Genomic DNA, 24,449 nt, shown 5'->3' with positions numbered 1-24,449 from the left:
ATGGCCACTTCGATATCATCTACCACAACTTCGCCCACTTCGAGCGCAACGGGGAACCCTGGTAATAATGGAGGCTCTGGTCCCAGTTCACCACTGCTCTTTTTTGTGGCTCTGGGTTTCGGCGTCGTCTTTACCAATTTATGGTGAGCCTCACCCGCCGTCAGGGATCCTGTACCCTCTAATCTTGTTGTTTGTCTGCCAGGATCATTGTCGGTGTCAAATACTGCTTCAGATATAATCAACGTAACCGACAGCGCATGAATGGCGAAGACCCAGACGGGGTAGATCTAGCAGCTATGCCTCGACAACACCGCCGCCGGCGCGAGAAGAAGCTGATGACCATTGAAGAAGTCAACGAAAAATTCCCATTGACAAAATACAAGACATGGCGTTCCAATCGTGCCGACGAAGGTTTGCCCACCGCTGGAGGGATAACTACTGCCTCTCGACCGGCTAGCATACACAATACTCAACGAGATTCCAAGGACTCGAAGGAAATCGAAGCTCAAGAGTTGGCGCATGCACAAACAAACTCTACGGCTGAAGAGAAGCCTCCTGAGCATGGCGAACCAGAGGTGGTGGAAGCTGAAAAGAGTGATGTGGACAATCGACCCGCCACACCATCTCGGCCCAAATCTACTCCATCTACAGTGTCACCGGAGACGCCGGTGCACAAAGTCACCAGTCACGATGACGATGATGATGACGAAGAACGCATTCAAACAGCCCTTCCTGCCGAGCAATTACCTGATCCTGGCGACGCCTGTGCCATTTGTATCGACAACATTGACGACGACGATGACATCCGTGGGCTACATTGTGGTCACGCTTTCCATGCCTCGTGCGTTGATCCTTGGTTGACATCTCGTCGTGCCTGTTGTCCTCTCTGCAAGGCGGATTATTACGTCCCCAAACCTCGACCCGAAGGTGCCGAAGTGGATCCAACAAATGTGCAGCCCCCTCCAACGGCCTTTTCAATTATCGGAAATGGTCGACCGGGCCGAAGACCAGCCATGATCATACCGGGCAGATTCATGAGTATTGTGTATCATGATCGTGACCGGCATGGATTTCCCCTTGTGGTGCGTGCAGAACGGGCAGATCAGTCAGATCGGGAACAAGGTCGACGGCGACAAAGAGAACGATTACCGAGCTCAAATACCACCCCCAGTCACGAAGGAACCGAGACCCAGTCGTCATGGAGATCAAGACTCGGTTTGAGGATGCCAGGTCGAAGTCGGCAAGTACAGACACAACCCGCGGCTCCGGAAGCCCAGCCTACCCCTTCACAGCTTGAAGCTGGAAGATGACAATGACGGAAACCCCAGAAGCGATGATGATATGAATTGATGATAATCTCGATGATAGGCTTCTTGGTTTTGGTTGGAATCCGCCCGGACTTGGATAGGTGAAAAGCTTGGAGATGAACGAGTGCGACAGTGTACACTGTCTGCGTGACGTTGGAATCGTCGGGTGACGGAAATGTTTGCATGGCATGGGTAGCATCTGTAAGTTCCCATGTCTGCAACGTATAACCGGCCAAACGAGCACAACACTTGCTCTGCGTTCAGCGGTGGGCGAGAGCTGTGATGCATCTTCTTGGGATGAATACCCCGGGATATGATACCCCCGTCTCCATTTCTTGGCTATATGGCATATTGTATCTTTAGTCTGTCAGCCTGTACTCGGACCTAAGACCAAAATGGACTATATTTGTGTTTAATTTGTGTTTCGATCCAGGAGAACTGTGTTCTGAGCTTTTATGCCATGACGATCAACCCGTTAACAGCGAGCGGCCGTCCGATTTCTCGCCTGATGCTTTTGCGGAACGATCGGAGGATCTTCTGTGTGACGGTTAGATCCTCCTCTGCCTGTGTGAACAGCGCCACTGTAGATGATGTCGAGGCATCCCGCACGTGACGCGACAAAGATAGGTTGAAGCACAGCGTTCGGGTGCGCATCCCTGGCAATAAGGAGGAGAAATATGCCAAAATGCCCTTCCCTTGCTGGCTAGTCGAGATATCGTCACTACACACTGATATATATTACTGCTGGAAGCTCGGGCCCCATTCCGTGACTAGAGCTGTTACTGTGATCGTCGTCGTCGTTTGTCTCATTCCCATGTCCGAACCTTGGCAAGGCTGCAACCTCCTGAAACTTGGCAGGTAAGAGATGTCTAAATAAAGACGAGACGAGAGCCTAGTCCCGCAACGAGGTATGTCCACCTCATCGTTAACGACAACATCATTGTTCTCCGATGACGGCACGCAACAAGGTCTGTTACTCAAGAACATGATTGAACAGCAGTAGCAGCCATCTCACTTCTCGTTCATCTCCTCATCTGCCCGTGCTCCGGTAGCTTTCCGCTCCACACTGGCCTCGACGTGCTCGGTCATGAGCTCCTTGACATGCTTGATGAAGATGACTGCGACAATGGCCAGGGCCACAAAGGGGATGATGCTCGCCCACGCCAGCCGGTACGCGCGTGCGTAAGCCCAGTCCCGCGCGTTGAGGGCTTGGTCCAAGATCGTGCCGTTGAGGCCGCGCACCGCGTCGAATCCCTCCCCTGCCTCGATAGCCTTCAGCAGGTCCGGCACCGAGCTGGCTGGTAAGCCCGCCCCGGTGGCAGCCTTGCTGACATCACGTGCAAGGGTGGCATCGATCTTGCCGTTGATGATGGCATCAAGGACAGCCGAGCCAAAGGCGCCGCCAATGGCGCGAGCGGACAAGGCGAACCCCGAAGCGGTGGCGATAAAGGCGTGCGGCGCGGCGAACTGGACTAGCGCGAGGATCAAAGTCAATGGCCCCGCCTGACCTATCCCGGCGAGCACGGCAAAGGCGTACTGAGCGCCGTTTTCGGTGGGCTTGATGGTTGCATAGCAGATGCAGACGACGAGGAAGACGGTGTATGTGAAAATGAGGGGATTCTTGAGATCCTTGAACTTGGTCGAGTAGAGTCTGTGATATTAATGGTGCAATTAGAAACAGGAGGTCTCCAAGAATGAAGGCAGAGAGGGGAAAACTTACACCATGGGAATGGAGAAGGCTATGGTTGGGAGCTGATAGGCGAGCTGACGGATGGAGATGCGCCAGGACGACGTCTCCCATCCGAGATTGAGGATGACTTGAGGAGTCACACTGTTGACTGCGCTGAAGAAGATCCAGCTGGGGTCAAGTCAGTCCACTGATGTCTTGATATCTACAGACACGAGTCCTAAAACTTACCCTTCGACGGCAAAAGCAAAGACCGCGAGAGGAAAATTGTAGCCGTTCTTGAACATGACCTAAGCAGGTGGAATCAGCGTTGTGGACTGCAGTCACGACGAGGTAAAGCATTCTCACATGAGCAACAATTCCATCGGTCCGTCCCTTCCACTCTATTTCGATATTAGCCACCCCATCAATGACAAGTTCCAAGGTCACTGATAGGAGCTTACCGTATATTCCAAACAATATGAGGAGAATGATTCCAACAACCAGCGGGGCTATGACATGGGCGTCGTGCCATGCGTACGAGCCCCCCGTCCAATCCAGCGCCAGGATGGTCAGGGTGGCACCGCCGACAAAAAGGACAGCACCGATGGGATCTAGCGACCACAAGACCTCGGCAAGAGTCATCTTGGGGTAGTCAGACCGTCTGGGCGGGAAGTAGAATGCCAGGAGCATGAGCACCGTGGCACCGTGGAAAGCAGCTTGCATCCAGAAAATGTTTCGCCAGCCGTCCTTCTCCACGTTTGTCACAGCACCGGCTCCAAGTTGTCCGATGCTTTTCACACGTTATCTCAGCAGATGAGCAGAAAGGCAATCAGCAGGGAGCACCACTTACAGGCCTCCGAACGCGCCACCGAGGAAGTTGGCGCCATTGGCTATAGCGCGGAACTTCAAGGGAAGAACCTCTGCTGGAATGGCGACAATAATGCCGAGGGATGATAGTCCCATTCCGATGAGAATCCCTCCTCCTATCAAAGTGTTCATTGAGTGTGCCGTGGCAGACACGACGGACCCAACGAAGGCGACCGAGAGCTGGATACATGCGAGATATTTGCGGTCAACCACGTCAGACAGCCTCCCTATAATGGGACACAGAACGCTTTGCACCAGCAGCGGGCCCTGTATCAGCTATCAGCGCGGTTAGAGGTGCATCTGGAAAGAAAATGGCTACCTGAATGATCCAGCCGGCAAGTCCGGGGTGGCCCAAGTCTCGAATGATGAAGGCGATAACCGAGCCAGCTGCAACGACTACGAAGACCAGGGTCAAATTGCTGCTCGTGGTCAACAAGAAGATCTAACATGACGCTCCTGAAGCCTTACCCAAACATGGTGACGAGCACCACCAGCCATGATCTCCAACCGAGCGCGACATGAGTGTCGTCGAGGTGAGAATCAGTTCTGGCAATGGTGTCGTTGACCTCTTTGACATACTCGACTGTCGTTTCATGGTGTTCGCCCAACGGCTTGTCTACAACCTGAACAGGAGCCACCTGCTCGTTGTGTCCGGTCTGCATCGCTCCGCTCATGATTGCAGCTTGCTATGTAGAGAGAGTAACACGCACTGAAGAAGATGGATGAGACTGGTAGAACCTGGCTGTAGAAGCTGGGAATGGAACCTCAGGAGCTGATATGATTCAGAACGACCAGGCTACCACGTGTCGGTACCGTGCCGAAGACTGTGTGTCGGCAGTTGTTCGACAGGCATCGGCCAGCTTGATGATTCGTGCTTCTACACGACGGAGAATCTCCGCAGAGGGCCTTGTGGCATACTCTCCGAGTGATATAGACACATGCAGCGAGTTCCAGAGGAGATCACAGGCGGCCTCGGTGGTTGCCCAATACGCCCAACACGCCTCGAAACACAAGACCATATGATCCCTGCCGTTTCGGGTAAGCCTGGACGGGCTAGCAGCCGACCTAGCCGTTAAGAGCATTCTCGGCACTGAAATGATAGGCTGCTCGGCTGGGTGAGGCGGAGCTTCAAACACTGCGGGGGAACTTCGCTCAACTTCCCCAGAGTCTCTCCCCGCCTCTGGGGGCAAGTCGGCAGTTGGTTCTGAGCGAGGAGACGGCAAGGCTCCTGCTGACTCTGTCCTCGGGTAAGCATAAATAGGTTCCCCAGTGGCTTGGGCAATGGGAAGCATGCCAAACGAGTCGAGTCGCCCGTTCACCGCCAGCCAGCCCGTTAAGTTAAACCTTGGCTCAAAGCCTTAGCATCTCTTACTTGCTTCCGTCCCCCTCGGCGACGTCTTGTTTGAACGACGACCGTCACCATCGCCATGGCGCTTTCAACGCCGCTGACTCAGCAGGCTGTGTCCCCTCTCTATCTGACTGCTGTCCTTCTCGTCGCCGTTTTCCTGTTTCTTTTTGTGCAAAGCAAGAGAGCAAGGCTTGGTCACATTCCCGGGCCCTGGCTGGCCAAATACACCAATCTATGGCGTGGTTACCAAGCATGGAGACTCAACCACCACAACGAAGGCGTCAACAACTACCAGATCAACATGATCGGCCGTTATGGCGATGTGGTCAGAATTGGCCCCAAACATGTCCTCGTCTATGACCCCGAGGCTATCGACACGATATACGGCTTCCGAGAACGCCTGGACAAGGCAAGTATGGTCCTGTTGAACAATTTCCTCGAGAAATGATATGTTTTTCTTTTGTGAGTTGATGCCCCTCCTCAGAGCTAACCCGAAACCAATCTGAACAGGGCCCAGGCTATCAAGTATTCGTGATGACCGGTAAATGAACCCGTTCCACAATCAGAACTCTCAAGAGTGGCAAGCTCACCATTCACAGGCACTGATCAGACGGCCCTGGTCAGCATCAAGGACGAGAAAACTCACGGAGCCTACAGACGCCCTATCGCTCATGCTTATTCATTGTCGTCTCTAAAAGGCTATGAACCATACATCGATGAAACAATCGAGAAGTTGATCAAAGAACTTGATAAACATGATGCTGACGGTACCCCGATCAACATGACCCGTTGGCTTCAATACTGTGAGTTCAACATTCTACCCAACTTGGCGTGTGGTGTGCAGCATCTTACTCTAGCTCAAGGGGCCTTCGACGTAATGTCAAAGATCTCATTCGGCGAACCGCTTGGCTTCCTTGACCACGGCTATGACTTTAACGGCATGATCCAGGCTCAAAGAGAAAACTTCAGATACATTAGCGTCGCCAACAACTTCCCCCTCCTCGATACCCTGACCAAGCGCAACCCACTCTTGAAATGGTTTACGAAGAAACCGAGTATGTTCTTCACTTTCGCTAGGCGCGTCGTCTCTGAGCGCCTGGCCAAGGCCTCTAAGGATCCGGAGGCACAATCCCAATCTCGACGTCACGAAGACCTGTTGGGCAGCTTCATCGCAGCCAGGAAAGCATACCCGTTGATGACGGACCTTCGGATCACCCATCTTACAGCAACCAATGTTCTGGCCGGTGCCAATAACAGCGCTCGCGCCATGGATGCAACCATTCACTGGCTGACCGAGCACCCGGAAGCCCAGGAGCGGCTTAACAACGAAATCCGGAGCGTCAACATGGCCGCGATGAAAGAGGTCGACACCGAGGGCCCCGCGGCACTCGAACTGGCCCTGAAAATGCCTTACCTGGACGCCGTGATCCAAGAATCCTACCGACAGTTCGGGGCCCCTGCCAACAACCTCGAGCGCGTGGCGGGCAAAAGTGGCCTCACTTTGCCCAACGGCACGCACCTGCCTCCCGGGACGGTGATTGCGATGAACGCCGCATCAATGGCCATGCTACCGCACATATTCGGCAAGGACGCCCGAGTATTCAATCCGGAGCGCTGGATGCAGCAGAAGGGGGAGAGCGAGGACGAGTTTCGCGAACGTCGGCTTCGGATGCAGAGGTCCATGCTCGTCTTTGGCCATGGCAGTCGGAGCTGCATTGGGAAGAACATCGTGCAGCTGGAACTGTACAAGATATGGGCCACGCTGTTGAGGATCTACAAGGTGAGTTGACTTATCGTCCCTGCTCCTTCATCACTCTGTTCACTCCATATCGTCGTCATGACCCAGCTGGACGGGCCTACTTCATCGACACTGACAGCTGCGCAGTTTGAACCCGCCGAGGTCAAACTCCATCAGGTCATGGCGATCCCACGGCGACGGGAGCAGCGGACCGAGAAGTCGGTCGAGATTTGATGGCCGTCGTTTGTGCGTGGAGAGGAAATGGGTAGGAGGGAAACTTCACAGACCGAAACCGCATCGCCAGCGAGTCGAAACCCGTCAACTATCTTAATCCGAGCAACCAGCATCGGTAGAACCGCATTGGCATTGTTAGATAGAGCACCGATGTTTGCGTAGATAGAGGTTGTCCCCGCCGCTCGTTTGATCGGTCATCACCTTTTTTCGTTGTGCCATTTACTATTAGTCCTAGTTGAATTCATTTGCCATACATAACGACCCCAGACAGTTTTCGATCTTGCTGAGCCATCATCCTGCAAATGACGTTGGATGGAAGGGGGGTTTTCTGTATCAGAAATTACAAAGAGCGCTGTGAACTGTGCACTATCTCCTCTAGAATGCCATAGCTATAATACAAAAGTTTTCAGAATCCAAATATGCACACCCAAATCAACGGTCTTTTTTTTTTTCAAAGATCTTGCACGTCCTTGCTCTCTGTTGCTTCTTTGGATTCTTCGGCCTTCTCGCTGGCCTGCTCGCTAGCCCGAGCCTTCAAGCTTCGCCACTCAACAAAGACACTGCCGAAGATGGTCACGGCGCAGGTTGCTGCGATGAGGTAGAACACGTGGACAATCGCGTGGTTGTAGTCCGCGAGAAGAGTCTTCAAGTCGTCCCCAGAGGCCAGGTTTCTCAGATCAGTGGCCCCGCCCTGGGTCACGGCGCTTGGGCTGATGCCTGGGAGGTTTGTCAGCTTGGAGACCAGGCCGTTGAGGAAGATGTTCTCGGCAACCGGCACGAAGATAGCGGAGCCAAGGAAGCGTGCGAACATGATGAGGGCGGATCCAGTGGCTATGTCGGACCTTTCTAGGATCGTCTGCACGACGTTCAGACCCTGTTGTGCGCCAAAACCGAGACCAAGACCGAACAGCACCTGGTAGCCGATCCACTTGGGGTGTTCGGTAGTTGAAGTAAAGGTGGAAAGCAGGCCGGCCCCAATGGACGCGACGACGGAGCTGAGGATGAAGAACGGCGTATAGTAGCCGACGCGACTTATGATGATGCCCGAGGACATGGAAGCAAAAACCGTGGAAAGAACCAAAGGGAGCAACATGATTCCCGATCTGATGGCATCGACGCCTTTGATAGCCTGGAACCAGATGGGGAGATAGTATATGATGGCCATCATTGCGGCGCCGGTGAAGAAGGAGAACCAGATGGCCGCCGCCACACTCCGCTGCTGGACGATGCGCAGAGGGACCGTGCCGTCCTCTCGCTTCCAGATCTGAATTCCGGCAAAGGCGAGGCAGAGAATGGCGCAAAGCACAAGAAGAACGATGATTCGAGCGTCCTTCCAGGAATATTCGGTCCCACCCCATTGGAGAGCCAAAATCAGACAGAAAATGCCAGGGAAAAACACGAGGTTGCCCACCGGGTCGAGCTGCTTCAGTTTCCCGACGAGACCGGGGGCTCGTGCATCGAGCTTCTGGCTGGGTAGGTGCAAGACGAAGATGGTGACGATGATAACTACTGCTCCGATGGGGAGGTTGATGTAAAAGCACCACCTCCAGATGACGTTGTCGGTAAGTGCACCTCCGATCAGAGGGCCGATGACAGAAGCAACCGCAAAGACGGCACCAAAGGCGCCCTGCCAAATCGGTCGTTGCTGTAGTGGAACGGTGTGGAACATGATCACCATCATGCCCGAAAACATGCCTGAAGCCCCCAGACCTGCAACAGCGCGACCAACGATGAAAGCTGCAGAGGTCGGCGCTGAACCACATACTGCTGAGCCCCCTTCGAAGAGCCCAATGCCAGTAAGGAAGATTGGTTTCACTGGGTAGAATTTGTAGACCTTGCCCATGAGAAGCTGGAAGCTACACATGGTCAACAGGTAGGCGCTGCCATACCATCCGATGTCTTGAATAGAGTGGAATTCGTCAGTGATTCGCGGAATCGCAGTCGATATAATGTTTTGGTCCTGCAGGTGAATACCGGGGTTAGCGAAGGCAACGGCCAACCTGATAGAGTGTGGGCTGGAGAGAAGCTTGGAATACCAAAGTCACCAAAAAGACCGAGAGATAGACTGCCATCATGATGAGAACCCGTTTCTGCATGCTTGGATATCCATCGGCAGCTCCTCCACCACCACCCTTTTGCTGTCCGTGATCCATTGAATGCTGCTCGTCGTCACGTGAGGAGGATTGGGACATGGTGAAACGATTGATTGACTTTGGTAAAACGAGAATTGATGGGCGCCATGAGACAACTCACATTGCTCATCTCTGCAGACCCGGATACCTAACACTTAAATACCTGGATTGTTGCTGGACGCCTGCTGTGTCGGTTTCTCGTCTTCTTCTATTCGGGTCGCTTCTCGGGGCTCAAAGGTTCAGTTTTCGACTTCCGAGCCCCGAGATCAACATCGAACAAGTCCAAAGGAAGTGCCGCATCCAAGACGGCATCTTGCAACAATCTTCTTCCGACAACCGGGTATATTTCGCTGGAGAGGGCCAGTATCAGTCATGCCTCGGACCCCAACGGAGGACGCAGCGGGAGCAGATGAAAACCGCAAAGGCTACTCTTGCCTGGCTTGTCGACAGCGCAAAATCAAGTGCGATCGGCAGACTCCGTGCGCCAACTGCGTCAAGGGGGATACACAGTGCAGCTTCATTCCCCCAGTCCGCGGCAAGCGAAAGAGAACGAAGCCTGCTCGAGAAGGGCTGCATGCCAAATTGAGGCGGTATGAAGAGATGCTGATGTCGTATGGCGCAAAGGTTGAACCATCCCTGGACAGTGACACCTCAGATGTACAATCAGCTTCCAGGTCAGAGGTTGGTGTATCGAAAGATGACGAGTCTCAGATCGAGAGCAAATGCGAGGCTGTCCGGCTTGATGTAACCAGATCCAAGCTTGTCACCACGGAAGGCACCTCGAGATATTTCGACAGGTATGATCGTGTCTTCCCCTTTTCTGCTGGCCCGTCTCTAAGTGCCCCGATAGCGCTCTGTGGTCCAACTTAGGAGACAAGGTGAGATCCGCGACTAAGTGAAGCAACTTTCTGCCTGACCAAAGCGCCTTAGTTTCGCCATCCAGACGAATATGCCCCTGTCGGGCTAATGGACGAGGCCGGTGTCCATGAATGCGAGCTCTTTCTAAGTCCGCTCGACCAAGCATGCTCTTATCCCAGCGCCTCCAACAGCTCAAATCTGGTCGATCATTGCCCCTCTATCCAGGTCCTGCTAAAGATGAAAGAAATATATGTGGACCGGATTGATCCTGTGATGAAAATCCTGCACATTCCAACCTTCTGGGCCTCGTTGACGAGTGCACTGCCACGTCCACAAGAGATTCCAAACAGCCTCAAGGCGGCCATGTTTGGCTTTTGCCTTGCCACAGTCAGCGCTTTGGACGACGATGAATGCCAGAGTCTGTTGGAAGGACCTAGGGCGGTCATGCTTGCGCGATATCGAACCATAGCGCGTCAGGCTTTGGTAAATGCTGGATTCCTTCACACTTCGAATCCCACGACACTTCAAGCCTTTTCATTATTTCTTGTAAGTTGCAACCCAGGAGTATCTTGACCTTTTTTGACCTCATATCCATAGATCGGCGTGAGAACCTCTCATCGTCACGACACTCAGTATATTTTGTCAGGAGTTGCGGTGCGACTGGCGCTCAAAATGGGTCTCCATCGCGATGGTGAATTCCTTAGACTGACCCCTTTCGAGACGGAAATGAGGCGTCGACTCTGGTGGCACATCGTGCACGTCGATTTTCGCGCTGCCGACATGCTGGGTGTGAGACCCTCCCTGGATCTGTCCATTGGAGACACCAAGATGCCTTTGAATGTCGAGGATGAAGACCTCAGTCCCGACATGGTTGACCCGCCGCCCGAGCGAAGTGGGATTACTTCAATCGTTCTCTGCCTTGTCAGATGCGAGATCATAGGGTGCCTACGCAAGCTTGCCTTGCCATTGTCCAATGATGCTCACTGGGACGTCTTCTCGAGTCCGGGTATCACGACTGCCAAGAAAGATGAGATGATAGGCCAGATGGAAGATCTTTGGGAGAGAAAATATCTCCGATACTGCGATCCGTCAAATCCACTTCATACGTTCGCATCTATCATGATCAGATCCTGTATATGCAAGATGAGGCTCCTTGCTCACAGTCCACGGCGATTTGCTGGACGTGGTGCCAAAATCACGCAGACCGAACGTGAAATTGTCTTCGCCAATGCAACAAAATTGTTGGAATATGCAGTTTTAGTGAGAGGCAATCAGGGGCTGCAGAAGTACACATGGCGAATCGGCACGAGCTATCTTTGGGATACGATGCTCTGTGTCCTCATTGAGGCTCGACACCGCAAGGTAGGGCCAGAGGTAGACCGGTTATGGCAGCTGATTGGCGTGGTACTTTCGCAGTACCCCGAAGCTTTCAAAGAGTCCACAGGAGCTGTGTATGTTGCACTGAGGAAATGGACTCTGGAGGTTTGGGACGACTACGTCGCCGCCGCGAAGTCCGAGGGTCTGCCGGAACCAGTGGCGCCTGGGTACATCAAGGCGATCCGCCACAGTTGGACATCTAGGCCAAAACCTGTGCCCTTTGATCAAGGCTCGACCAGCTCCGGAAGAATCCAGGTGGAGGGTCAACCTGGAAATCTGCCCGAGCTTGGAGATCTCGATTGCTATAACTTTCCCGACCTCGTTTCTTTTGAAACTGACCCCAATGAATGGGTTCAATGGGACCAGCTAGTTTTCGGACACGGTGGATTCGGCCAGGTGGAGAACTTATAACAGTCCTGCCTAAAGAACCATGTCAAAGTTAGCATACTCTCAGTGAAACCCCTGGACCTTGTCTATTACCAGCTCAGTCAGCTGCATAAAGCGTACCATACCTTCTCCACTCGTCATGCTTGCTTTTGAAGATTTCGGCGCAAGGATCGCCATGTTGGAGCGCCGGGTCTTTGTCTGAAAAACCTTGCTGGAGATGCTTCAGAACATTTCATACCGTTCGTCCAATTGGGAGCGAAATGATACTGCAGCGGCCCTTGATCGAGATCTAGGAGGCCTAAGAGACAGGCGACCGGCCAGCATCCTCGAATTCCCTTCTCGCATCACTTCCTCCAATGTAGAAGTAGACACAAATTAGTCTACCCTTCCGTGTTTTGGCAGCCACGGGTATCCTCATACCAGGAAAATCTTCTCAACTTCACGTCTCATTTTAGGCCAGGGGGCTATAGCATCCCACTCAAACACTCCTAGCTAGTGCTAGATGTTCCGAGCCTTGTCATCCGAGCCGATTACCCCAGAAAATGCGCCGTTACGGGGTCCACGGTAAACGTGATACATTGCACTGGTGACGGCGGGTTTGGAAGGGAGCACAAATAGCGCACGACGATGTTTATGTAGCTGGAAGCCCTCTTGAGCTCGATGTGAGGGACAAGCAAAGCAATTGTGCTCGTTACGGACGAAAAGATCCTTTAAGTTTTTCAGAGTTGGGAGCCTATGTGGTGAGGTTGTGAAGACTTCGAACGTTGTGAACTCCGCATCCAGACCATCTCTTGTGATCAGTGCAACAGGAGTTCCGGAGCCGTCGTATGCCAGATGCAGTATCGGCGATTGTGAGCTCGGGGTTATAGCAAGGCGAGACACCTCTGGTTGAGCTGAAGCCCAACCGAAGCCCTTGCGCCGAAGCCTTGGATGAGCAGAGAACAGGATTCCCATATGGACCATACTATTAACTTTCGATTTCCAGAACATCTCCGCAGTGTAGGCCGGTGTGGTATCGTGTAACAAGCTCATGATAGCAATGCTATCGCTCAGGCGCGACGCATGTCGATAAGCCAGCAAACAAATGGACTCTTCCACAGAGATATAACCATCTCGACGTCTGACAATCTCGCCTCTAGGATTTTTATCGAAAGGTGATGGAGCTTGAGCCGGAAGGAGCTGCTGATGTGTGAGGAATAGGTTCGCGATAGCAATCACTCCCTTTTCGTGAACTCTTGTGAGGCATTCCTTGAGTGAGACGATTTTGTTGTCTTTGCAGAGAAGATGAACGTTGTGACGCGCTCTCATGGACTCGAGCAATGTCCAAGACCTGATGTTCCGGTCGCAAACGAGGAGGACGGAGAGAAGGGTTTCCATCTTCTCTATTGAGCCGTCGCTAATATCGATGGACATAATGTCGCGACCCCAGATAAGTGTCATCCTGCTCACGGTGAAGATTCCGTTTATATTGACCACCGCCTCGGAACGAAGTTCATGACTCTCTGGAATACAAGGTGTACCCATCCAGTACGAGTCACGCTCATTCACGCGAGCGAGCTGAACGAGTCGTGCAAACAGGCAGGCATTCATTCCTGTATGGGGTCTGCCTCCAGCACCGTGAGCCCGCACATGTGAGACTCTTAGTGTTTTAGGAGACACTTGACAATATCGAATGGTGGCTCTGTGAGAATGCATGATGGAAATGGCTCTTGCGCCTTCAATGTTTCTATAGCTGACTTCGTCCCAGACCATCATTTCATAATCACCGTTACACTGAAAATCGTGCGCCGATTGGTCGATTATCTTCATGCCTGTGAAACGTTGGCAGTGTTCGGGACCTTGTCAGTTATAGGCTCGAGAAGACGTAATAATACACACGCCCCCTGGCTTGTCGCCAAACATGGAACAAAATCGGCTTCGAAAGTCGCAGAAATCTTGTCCTATGGAAGCTCTATCCAATTTCAAGAGACCAAAGGCCCAGCTGCACATATACTCTGGCAAGTTCTCCGAGGCATCCGGAGTTGTCCCATAGGCTGGTAGTGGTTGGTGCATGTTCAGGAATTCGTTTCGTTCGGCATCGTATCCGCCTCGCAGTTGCAAATCCAGGTGATAGTGGAAATGAAGCATCACAGTACGGCTCCAACATGTCCAGAGAAAGCTCCGAGCAACCAGCCAGTGTCTTTCAGCGGCAGTATCGTCTGTGCGGGCCGAGAGGTCAAAAACTGTTTCAAGCAACTGTGCAATGGTGTTCACATAGTTCTGCATCGTGCCAACAAACGTCAACTCATGGCGGAGCTGGACAATCGTTAACGCCAACCGGATACAGTTCGTATCAATCCAGTTGGTTACAAGCAGCTCCCGCCAGTTGTCCTGGTGAGCCTTACACAGCCAGATTGAGCGCCCCCAAAATAGAGCCAAGGTAGTGCGTGCGTATTGACCTTTGCGAAGAGAGAGGCGGGAAGTTGTGGGGTTCGCGACGGGCGGAATAACAGGGTGCATGTTTCCGTAACGACAGCATCTTCATCGAGGCTTCCATCGAAGTTGCAACGCAGCAATGATCCCACAGCCCTATCTAACAGAGAGACATGGTACTCGGGATCTTGTGCGGCATAGTAATAAGCTTGGCACCTCTGCCGGGCTCGACGGGCTTTCTCCTCACTTGTATACATTATCGGTTGGTCCTTGTCAGAATGAATACTCAAGCGACGGGGTAGGAACACTGGAGGAGAGCTCTTTGGATTGGCCCTTTTCCATTTGAGGCTCTCCTGGTAGATCCATCGTGCTCGATCTCCGGACACTGTGTACGAACCACCCTCAGCCATGTCGCACTTGGGATTCGCATGATTGCCATCATTGCACACGAACTAGAAGATATGGAACGTGGTGCGAAACAAAGACGAATTGAAGCCGTTGTAGCGACCTACGAGGTATGTTTTGCGACTCGTTCTAATTAACTTGAAACGGAGCAGTGTGCCGTTTTAGCGCGCCTCGGCACTATCCCGATTTCTCCACTTGGAAAAACCGCAAGGCTGGTGGGCTTGGTAAAAGCCTAGGGCTCCAAGCCCATTTTCTAGCCAAACTTCAAGTGAAACTCAAGTAGATGAACCACCGGATGAGTTGCGCCTGATGTGGCAAGCATGGAGTCCAATTTGATATGTGGGGTTTCCATTTTTCACGGTATGGGTCTACCGTCGGGCCTGAAAGATCCTTTTCTTTGAACTGGCCACCTGGGTCCAGGTTCTCACTTTCGTCTTGAAAGTTGGCTTGTTGATTGTGGCAAGACGGGCCAATTCGAAAAACACTGGGAAATCGTCTTTGTTGTTTTTTTCGGTCGTCTTTTCCGCCGTCGGAGCCATCCTTCACGGATGATCCAGACGCTTGTGGTCTCATGGCCAGGCTTAATAGCAGAAGACGACGAAGTCAGAATGAGAGGATTTCTTGACACGCGCATGACCGGACCTGCACATGGAGTGATTCCTGCTCAAGGACACCGGGGGGGGAATAGGTGTAGGCGAGGCCAGACTGATGCGTGAGTCACTTTGGTGGAAGGACCAAATCAATCACAAATAGGTTCTCGACAGCACGGTGGACCGACGGGCAGGAGGCGAGAAATGCATCCGAGTACAAGAGCAGAAGAAGCTGGATTCTGTTTTAATATTTTTTCAAAGCTACCTAAAGGGAGAATTGATCCAATAGTTTCCATGGAATCTCGAACAAGCCGGTGGTCCTTCACCAAAGTCGTACCAGCGATTTCGTGCTGGAGGAAACAGACACCACGACTTGGGTGTCACAAAGTCAGCCATGCAGCATTCCGCTTTCTTCCACGTCTCTAAATCCTTTATCAAGAGACGGCCATTCCAATCCAAGCCGTCGTAGTCTTCGAGCGTAGTCATGAAGTTGTAACATTCTATGGTTGGTCGGCAACACTGCTCTGGAAACCCAAATCCGGAATTCGGCACGACAGATGGTCTGCTCCAACGGCGTTGATGGGTTTCGGTTTTGGTCGCTGTGGAATTGACCACTCTTGGGTGAAACAAGACTCTCCGCAAAGGCTCAATCTTGATAGTGTGAGGTCTCAGCCCGTAATTTCCCGTCTCCGAAGGCCAGTCCTTCTCGCAGACAATGCCGTGTTCACAATCCATGTCCGGGTGGCCAAGTGGTGTGCACAGCTCTGGCACGTCCGACACCTCTTTGGCCGAGACTTGATGGAGGATGACAAGGAGCATTGCCAAGATGATGAAGGTGGTACGGTTCGCCATTGTGGTGCTAGTTTTGTATGGAAGCGTTGCCAGGAGGATGTCGAAAGAAATGTTGGCTCAGGCGGACGGTCTGTGCTCTTAGTTCGGGGCTCTGAAGACGAATGAGGGGCGTCTTGTACACGACAAGGAAGTGGTGGTCTGAGGGGTCTTATAACGCCCTGTGGCAGTGGGTCTCTGGTTTACCTTTGTCAGGTCCTCAGGCTCAGCTACACAACCGCTGCGCAAAGTGAGACATCTGGATACAGGACGAGTTTGGTTTGGGGATGGCGGTCCATAGAGCAACTTTAGACCCGGGTCTGGGATACGGTTGAGGTGATCTGAGAGAGATCCGGTGGTTGGAGGTGTTAAGAACCTTGAGGTCCTGAATGATCCCGGGCTGGACATAGCTTGAGTTCTGCATGCTCTATTGGAACGAGAGCAGCGGTCTGCAGAGTGGCCGGAAAGGGTTGATCTTGTTTGCCGACGAATGTCCTTGTAGAGGTCTTCCAAGTCATATTTTCTTTCCCACATGGAGGGAACCAGATCTCTTTAGCCCTGGGGTGAGTTGGTGGGCTCTTCCCCAGGTTTCCACCGAGCGCCACGAGGAGGCAGAGACTTTTTGCTCAGCGTTTCTTTTTTTCTTTTTTCTCTCTTTTGGCCCGCCAGCCTCCCGCACAAAGGCCCCAAAACGCCTGACGCCCAGACTCCAGACTCCAGACTCCAAACTCCAAAACAAAAATAAAAAAAAAACGTGATGCCCTCATTTGGGGGCGGGCTGTGATAGTGACAAGCGCTTAGCATTCACAACACCTTCGACGTTGAGATACTTCGGTGAACTTACCACCGGCACTTCCTCCTCCTCCTCCTCCTCCTCCTCCTCCTCTTCTTCTTCTTCTTCTTCCCGTCTCTCCCCTACCACAGAGGCCGCAGCAGCTTCGCCGGCTTCTTCCCGGGCACCCACCGAATCCAACCCAACCAGTGGGAGGGCTCCCTCACCAGCTTGGCTGCTTTGGCGACTCTGAGGCCGCCCCAGCAGCTCTTTCAACGTCCGGACAACCTACATCCGGAACGACTTTCTGGCAACCAGAGCTGCCAGGGCGCTCACCAGTAACGACACAACGGCCGTTACGACCACCCACTTCATGGGGGTGGTCCAGGCCGTACCTCGTGGTGAGGGGGGAGAGAAGGGCGGGGGGGAACCTTGGCCGCGCCTAAAACTATAGAACGCTTGTTAGAATAGCATTATGATTGTGTTGAGGGAGATACCCACATAAGCGCCATGGTAATAAATACGAGGAAAGGAAGAGCAAAGAGATACTAGTAGAGGACGCGGGGACGCAGACAAAAAGGAACGGCAACTCGGGTTGCTCTACGCTAATCGCTTCCTGGAAGTCGGGCAACAATTGCCCACCGGTTGCTGTGACAATAGGCAGGATTCAGGACCATGACGACACACCCAACACCGATCCAATAATCAAACACCAGCTCACGCCATTTCCATCACCTGCCAACCAGTGCCTTACGCTGCCAACTGTCACCATCACCGAGACCGTGCAAGTTGGTAAGAGCGGCCGCTCGACACTCAGTCTCACAATGTCACGGTGGATACAGAGGGTGCGAGAAAAGGCAGAGTCGCTTTATGAACATCGTTGTCGGGAAATGGTGATTTATTGAGGGTTGAACTATTTAAGCCGTGTTGTACCATGCACCGAGACTTGGACACCAGAGAATAAAATAAAACGTATGCTATGGGTGCATTTTTCCCACCTTCATTCGAACGCCAACGATGCCGCACTTCCCTCTCCTCCAGCGCCTTGCAACAGGTCATTGTGTACAAAAGAGAAAAAAAAAGACACGGCTCCAATCGTTCGAGCAAATTTCCATAAGTCAGTCATAATCGCATATACACATGAGAAAGAGTAGAAAAAAAGCTAGCGACGAGATTGTATAGTTTCTGGTCCCGAAGGACTGCCGTGGGGCTTCGGAGTAGGCTCCTCTTCCAGGTTGATCATCTTGGTTGGCACTGGAGTCATGTCCATCTCAATATCCGCAAAGGCTGTCCCGGGTTTTGGGGGGAATATGACTGGGGGTGTAATTTGGCCACTGGGAGAACGGACAGTCTCTTGCTGAGGATGTGAATGCTGGGAGACAGTTCTCTCAGGCTTCTTCCGTGGTTGGATCTCGGCCAACGGAGTTGTACTGGGCTCCTCGGGGATCTTGAGATTCTCCATGCGCACTTCCAGGACTTCCAGAGACTTCCTAAGGCTGTCTGCCTCTGTTTGTTTGTCTTCACCCATGGAGATGACACTTCCACGGCTGTTGGTGCGCATCATTTCAATTCCAAGTTTAGACGATGGCCGCGCAGGTTTGCCGATGGGTGACCGCGCTCGCACTTGTACGTCGCCCAGTTCCTCGTCTTCGTCATCGCCTTCTTCAGCGGCTCCGCTGGCATGGTTCATGTTCTTCTCAAGGAGCTCTCGCTTCAATCTGACAGCTTCCGACGACTTTTGCCGCCGCGGGGTTCGAAGGCCGTATCCACTAGTGTCATCGACGCAAGCGCTTGGGGGTGCAGACTCGGTGTGAACAAGATGAGGGTAACCTGTCTGGATATAAGGTCGCTGTCCCAGGACGATATCGTCGGAGATCCCTAATCCCGCCTTTGCCCACTCGTCTGTGGCAGCGCGAGACACGATGACGGGGATATCATCACTCTTGAAGGATTCCAAATCACTAAAAAATCCACCGCTGCCAATCGAATCCTCCCGAGCTGATCCTCGATATGATGAGTCGGGTATAGTAGGGGCCAAACTCGAAGCCACGGAACTGGGACTATCTTGTGTGGGAATAGGTTCGAATCGCGTGTTGAGATGTGGGATGGTCAAAGGAACAGCGGGTCGGAAGTCTTTCGGTGCCGGCTTCCACGAACAGTACTTGGCCAGCATCTCAATCAACTTCTGGGTAGTCGGCGGCTTCTGCATAAGGGTATCGAAGTGATGTAGTTCGGGGAGATCTTTCAGATATCCGGTGATGCAGACGATGGGAGTACTGGTATTCGCGCTCTTTGTGTCTCGAATCATGCGGGCAACGTCTACTCCGCTGATTAGAGGAAGCTTGAATTCCATAAAGACAATGTCAAACTGGATCTGGCTGATAGCAAGTCGTAGAGCATCGGGACCATTGGTCGCGGTAATTGTTCGACACCGCAATTTCTCAAAGAGCCTCTCCATCACCATCCTGGACACTGGGTGATCCTCGCAGATCAAGACATCCAGAGGCCGATATGTGGGGCCCTCAAGAAAGTTGATCTGCGAAAGTCTTCTCGAGCTCTGCCGCCGACGTTGTACCTTGAGCAGCGCTTTCGCTTGCGCCGACTCATTGTCTGAAGAAGACGGCGAGACGTCTCGGACAAGAAGTTGGCTCTTGCGCTTATGATGGCCAGGTACGAAACTTTCCCGCTGGGTAGCTTGCCCATCGCTTTCTTGCGAACCGACAGTCTGCGATCTGGTACGCCCATTGACTGTCGAAGCCCGTGGTGGAGGCATTGCTTTTGCGGGTGAAACTGATGGCATCCGAGCAGGTTTGATGGGAGATGACGTGGCTGTTTGTCCATGTTTGATAGCGTCGTGGGGGATATCGAAGAAGCTGCTCGGAGCAAGAGAACTACTTCCTTGGGAAGACCCAGAAGTCTTTCGTCTATCATGATGCTGCGCAGTAGAGAATTGAACTAAAAGGGGCGAAGAAGGTTGTGAAGGCCTACTAGGTGATGAGTTGGACGTAGCTAGACTCGACGGAGAACCTGGTCTGTGGCCCTTGCTGATAGATAGCGCCCGCTTTACAGGCATCGGCATCATAGGGCTGCCTTCAAGTGAAGGTCCGGGAGACCCCAGTGCTGGACTGTTGGCGGCGGACATAGCTTGCGAATGAGCATAGCCTCTAGCTTGAGCTTGCATCGCTTCTTTCCTCATTCTCTCGACTATGTCTTTGTTGGCCTTCTCCAGTACGGGTAAGTTCTTGAAAGTGAAATTCCCAAAATCATCAGCGATGACGGGTTCGCTGAGTCTCCGGCTGCGGGAATCGCGTACCACATGGGGAGGAATGTGGAGAGGCATGAGGCCACGCTTAGCAGAAGTTGCTTGCGTTCTGGCTCGAAAAAGTGCATCGTGAGGACGATTGGGATAATCGGAACCATTTGGGGTTGTGCCTGATGGCGAGATTTGGTCTTCCAGTTCTTCGGGGAAGGATGACAAGGTGGCTCCGCGCGAGTCAAAGTACTCGGTGTCTTCTGGGTGTTCGGGGTTCGGAATGAATTGAGCTTCATCTTCCAAGAGTGTATCCCAGTGAATGTCAGCAAACCAGGGATGAGCTTGAATCTCAGCGCCACCACTCGGGTACTTCTCGTCCTTGTTTGCACCCAGCCTTTCTCTCGGATCTAGCTGGATGAGCTTGTCAATGAGGTCTCTCGCCTCCTGGCTGACTTCAATCTCGTCATCCTCAGGCCAGGCAATTCTCCGGTTTAAAATATTGTCAAACACCTTCTCTGGCGTATCTGCGTTAAAAGGTGGGAATCCATAAAGGAATTCGAACATGATACAACCCAAAGACCACCAGTCACACATTTCATCTTGCACGGTGCCGTTAATAGTTTCGGGTGCTAGGTAATCTGGAGTACCCACAAAACGGCGATCGCTCTCTTCAGGCTCAAATAGTGGGGGAGCTAACATCTGAGAAGCTACAGGAACGGGTGCCGCTTGAGAGACGTTACTCATCGACTGTGATAGAGGGAACAGATCGGGTGATGCACTACCCTGACTGTATGCCTCTTCCTCAATCTTGCGCGGAAAGCTCTGAGGGGGTGAGTCGGTGTCTTCTTGCACTCCGAGCTTTTTGAAGAGTTGATGGAGATCGAAGCTTGAGCCGCTGCCGCTATCACTTCGATAGCCGGAGTTCCTTAGTGATGTTTCTCGGCTTAAAGAGCTTTCCCGGTTCAGACTAAAGTAGGAAGGTTGATCAAGACCCCCAGTGAAAGCAGGAGTCATGAGAGGTGTTGGTGCTGGCGAGTGAGGGCCCTGGTAGTCGAAAGAGGTTGATCTTGAGGCCGGATTTGACCCCGAACCGTTTTGGGTGAAAGGGCCTTGCTTCAAAAGGTCGGGCACAGCCTCATCAGGCTGCTTGAGTGCGCGTTTCTGGCGACCAACAAGGCCCATACGAGACAGACCGAAGTCGGTAAGCTTCAGGTGGCCTTTGGAATCGATCAGAAGATTATCCGGCTTCAAGTCGCGGTGGACAATCCCTCGAGAGTGCAAATGTTCCACACCCAGAACGACTTCGGCGATGTACTTTTTGGCCCAATCTTCACTCAATCCTCCGAGGATTTTCACAAGGGACGCGCAATCACCTCCATTCAGATATTCCATGACGAGGTAAAGATAATCCTTGCTGGAGAACGTCCAGTACAACTTGGCAACAAAATCACTCTCCCCCTGCCACATCATGATGGCGCGTTCAGCCTTGACATTCGTGACTTGATTCTTTGCAATCATGTCAGATTTGCGGAGAACTTTGATCGCAAAGTATTCGCCAGTGATTTTCTTTTTTGCCAGATACACGCTCCCAAAGGCGCCTCTGCTGATCGGCTTGATAATCTCAAAGTCCTTTATCGAAGGAGCCTGTGCCCGCTGTTGTGGATGAGAAATAGAGTTCAACCTAGGGGAAGACGGGGTCTTCAGGTCAGACGAATGCATCGACGACTGCCTCCTATGCAGGGTCGGAGCATTGCCCGGAGGTACAAATTCACCGGCTGTCAATAACGGCGACACGACAGGCGACTGGGCTATTTCTCCACTGGGGATTCTGGATTTGGTCATTCTCAGTGGCGACGGCGGGGGGTGCGGGTATCTTGCTGGTGACTGCTGGCGATGGGGTGAGGCCGAATTAAGGCCATGCAGATGCATGCTTCGTCTCTTTCGGTCCCGTGATTGTGCGGTACGACCGTGTTCAGATGCAGAGGCTGGAGAGTCGGCTCGCCAGTTGCCCGACAACATAGAGGGGGGTGGCAGACTGCTGTCACTATCGTTGGCATCTTCAATGTACATCGACCGTCTATTCGAGACTGGTTGAGGTTGAGAGATGAGATTGCTCCGGTGAGACTTCGGAGTGGGGCATTCGATTGGGCTGCTGGAGCCCGTCGAAACTGCTTGAGATGATGATCGTCTCTTATCAGCTCCCATCGTGATCTGGGGCAAGTCCCGGGGATTTCTGAGAGCAGAAGCCATCGATCTCAGTCCGACATATGATGTGCTCCGACTGGCTTCGGGCTCGAGGTGCTCCACGGGAAGCGGTTGTGGAGTGGGCTCCGAATCTTCACCTGGGCTTTCCAGAATGCCCTCTAGCGTAGGTTCTTCTTCAGACTCACTTTCACTGGAAGACAATGCCTCGCCTGCCGCAGCCCGCTCAGCCTTGATCAAAGCTTCATTGATACATGCATCGACCTCAGCCATGTATTCTTGTCGAATCCGCTCTGAGTATTCCAAAACATTCTGATATCGGTGGACGGCATCCACTTTTGCGCGAGCCAGTTTTTCGGTATCCGCACTCAAGGCGGCTAAGCCAGGCTCGTTGTCCAGGCTGCTTGGAGGTTGCCATTGGATGATTTGGGAAATTCTGGACTCGGACTGCGGGGACTGCGATTTGAAGTCATCCTCCGCCGAGCTTTTACTGTCTTTGATTGAAGGTACGTTGATTTCCATGGCCGTGTCGCACAGGTCCAAAATCAGTTCCACAATCCGAACCAGAGGCCGCCGGACGACGAACGAACGAGCCCGAGCATGACCTAGGCCGGCTGTGGATGGACTCCGTGACCTCACCGGACTGGCACTATGAGACCCTGAAGCTGAAGAGACGCCGGTTGAAGAGGTCGGCGATGGACCAATCGGCATACCCTTGTACTCGGGAACTGAAGCAGGAGGATTTTCGCCGCCTGAGCCTCGCCCTTGACGAGCCTCAAAAGCGTCGAGCACTTTGACAATTGCGTGCCTGTGTTCCGAGAGATTCTCCTGAACCATTTGCACATCCATTTCGGCCTTGTGTTCTTGTACACAGAGATCTGAATGTTTCTCGAACCACCAAGGTACGATGGACCGCTCACACACCCGGCAAAGAATAGGAAGGGGCGGAGGGTGATTCTCCGGGTCGTTAGCCCCGAACTCTGCGAGCTCAGTAAGGTATTTTGCCAGAATCTCCGCGCCAACTCCAAGAGTTTCAACGAGTGCTTGAGGAAGAGCAATCTCGATGCGAATGGGCTCCTGAGCAGGTTGTAACATCCACATGGTGTGCGACTCTCCTCCGGACGTCCTGTCGTAGACCATGATTCCTTGGCCCTCCAATTCAAGAACTGCATTTCCACTCTCGTCAGTTTCGACATTATCCTCCCTTGGTTCTTGACCGTCCTCCGTCCGTAGCATAGTCCCCATGTCGGAGGAAGGGCCAACCTTAACAGCAAACTTGACGATCTGACTTTTGGAATCGTTTGACTTCAGGGCCTCAATGGCCGACTCGAAGACATCTGGGTTGTCGCTGATGAACTCCGATATCTTGTGACCCCGAACATGCTCGAGATCAGTCCCGACAACATCGGTCCAAGAGGGGCTGACCCAGCGAATATGGCCATCTAGACTCAGATCAAGGATGATGTTCCGGGTTTGTTCAGCCGCCTCCTTCAGCTCTTGAGTTCCTTCTTGAATGTCCTGGCTGAATGATCTCTCCATGGCATGGCGAGTTAATTCGCTTCCATAACCCGCATCGTTCTTGATGGCCGTAATGACCGGTGGCTCCAAATACTGTTGTTCGGATCCATCCTGGGCCATTACTCCTGCTGCAGGAAGAATGGTCCTTCGAAGACGAGTCGTAGGCGGAAGGGACAGGGGCCAGGGAAAGGGCAGGGTCCTTTACGACTTTTGACCCACCATGGGAGCCAAAAAGTCCCCCGTTATCTTGACATCTCTGACGGAGTCGTCGAAATTTTGCCGGAGCCGTTGTGAGGAGCGGGAGAAATGCCAAAGTTAGAGAACGGCAACGAGTGTTTTATGTGCGTCGACGAGGGACTGTAGAGGGAGCGTTGGTAGGTGAGGAGGAGGAGAAGGAGGAGGAGTGGCGGTTGACGCGACGAGAGCGGCGTGTTTTTTCCTTCTCTTGGGGTTTGTTGGAGGACAAAGAAGACGACTACATCAGAGGTGTAGAGGGACAAGGGATCGGCCACAAAATGGCAGTCGAGGTAGCGAACGATGGTGATAACTGTC

General features: G+C 52.7%; 9 protein-coding genes across 9 annotated transcripts; 3 read left to right on the top strand and 6 right to left on the bottom strand.

Annotated features, from left to right (window-relative positions):
• Z519_07314 (uncharacterized protein) lies at positions 1–1,310 on the top strand (the record flags this gene model as incomplete). The annotated part of the gene is made up of 2 exons (XM_016765049.1): positions 1–143; positions 203–1,310. 2 exons carry the CDS (start codon positions 1–3, stop codon positions 1,308–1,310), a joined length of 1,251 nt encoding a protein of 416 aa, XP_016618999.1.
• A 1,008-nt stretch (positions 1,311–2,318) lies between these two features.
• On the bottom strand, positions 2,319–4,517 carry Z519_07313 (uncharacterized protein; the record flags this gene model as incomplete). Its single annotated transcript, XM_016765048.1, has 8 exons — positions 2,319–2,958; positions 3,028–3,165; positions 3,226–3,284; positions 3,343–3,377; positions 3,438–3,766; positions 3,827–4,110; positions 4,163–4,262; positions 4,312–4,517. The coding sequence occupies 8 exons, from the start codon at positions 4,515–4,517 to the stop codon at positions 2,319–2,321; spliced, it is 1,791 nt and encodes a 596-aa protein (XP_016618998.1).
• A 753-nt stretch (positions 4,518–5,270) lies between these two features.
• Positions 5,271–7,163, top strand: Z519_07312 (uncharacterized protein; the record flags this gene model as incomplete). The annotated part of the gene is made up of 4 exons (XM_016765047.1): positions 5,271–5,604; positions 5,676–5,732; positions 5,791–6,971; positions 7,077–7,163. 4 exons carry the CDS (start codon positions 5,271–5,273, stop codon positions 7,161–7,163), a joined length of 1,659 nt encoding a protein of 552 aa, XP_016618997.1.
• Positions 7,164–7,614: 451 nt separating this feature from the next.
• Positions 7,615–9,355, bottom strand: Z519_07311 (uncharacterized protein; the record flags this gene model as incomplete). The annotated part of the gene is made up of 2 exons (XM_016765046.1): positions 7,615–9,123; positions 9,200–9,355. The coding sequence occupies 2 exons, from the start codon at positions 9,353–9,355 to the stop codon at positions 7,615–7,617; spliced, it is 1,665 nt and encodes a 554-aa protein (XP_016618996.1).
• A 312-nt stretch (positions 9,356–9,667) lies between these two features.
• Z519_07310 (uncharacterized protein) lies at positions 9,668–11,941 on the top strand (the record flags this gene model as incomplete). The annotated part of the gene is made up of 4 exons (XM_016765045.1): positions 9,668–10,092; positions 10,146–10,173; positions 10,226–10,699; positions 10,751–11,941. 4 exons carry the CDS (start codon positions 9,668–9,670, stop codon positions 11,939–11,941), a joined length of 2,118 nt encoding a protein of 705 aa, XP_016618995.1.
• Positions 11,942–12,415: 474 nt separating this feature from the next.
• Positions 12,416–14,739, bottom strand: Z519_07309 (uncharacterized protein; the record flags this gene model as incomplete). Its single annotated transcript, XM_016765044.1, has 3 exons — positions 12,416–13,728; positions 13,792–14,212; positions 14,302–14,739. The coding sequence occupies 3 exons, from the start codon at positions 14,737–14,739 to the stop codon at positions 12,416–12,418; spliced, it is 2,172 nt and encodes a 723-aa protein (XP_016618994.1).
• An 846-nt stretch (positions 14,740–15,585) lies between these two features.
• On the bottom strand, positions 15,586–16,176 carry Z519_07308 (uncharacterized protein; the record flags this gene model as incomplete). Its single annotated transcript, XM_016765043.1, has 1 exon — positions 15,586–16,176. One exon carries the CDS (start codon positions 16,174–16,176, stop codon positions 15,586–15,588), a length of 591 nt encoding a protein of 196 aa, XP_016618993.1.
• Positions 16,177–16,915: 739 nt separating this feature from the next.
• Positions 16,916–17,299, bottom strand: Z519_07307 (uncharacterized protein; the record flags this gene model as incomplete). The annotated part of the gene is made up of 2 exons (XM_016765042.1): positions 16,916–17,212; positions 17,261–17,299. 2 exons carry the CDS (start codon positions 17,297–17,299, stop codon positions 16,916–16,918), a joined length of 336 nt encoding a protein of 111 aa, XP_016618992.1.
• A 787-nt stretch (positions 17,300–18,086) lies between these two features.
• Z519_07306 (uncharacterized protein) lies at positions 18,087–24,017 on the bottom strand (the record flags this gene model as incomplete). The annotated part of the gene is made up of 1 exon (XM_016765041.1): positions 18,087–24,017. One exon carries the CDS (start codon positions 24,015–24,017, stop codon positions 18,087–18,089), a length of 5,931 nt encoding a protein of 1,976 aa, XP_016618991.1.
• Between the last annotated feature and the right edge of the window lie 432 nt (positions 24,018–24,449).

This window comes from Cladophialophora bantiana, assembly GCF_000835475.1.
Source record: "Cladophialophora bantiana CBS 173.52 unplaced genomic scaffold supercont1.10, whole genome shotgun sequence".
NCBI lineage: Eukaryota > Fungi > Ascomycota > Eurotiomycetes > Chaetothyriales > Herpotrichiellaceae > Cladophialophora > Cladophialophora bantiana.
The sequence above is the reverse complement of the archived record's forward strand: the minus strand, read 5'-3'. Positions and strand labels throughout refer to the sequence as shown.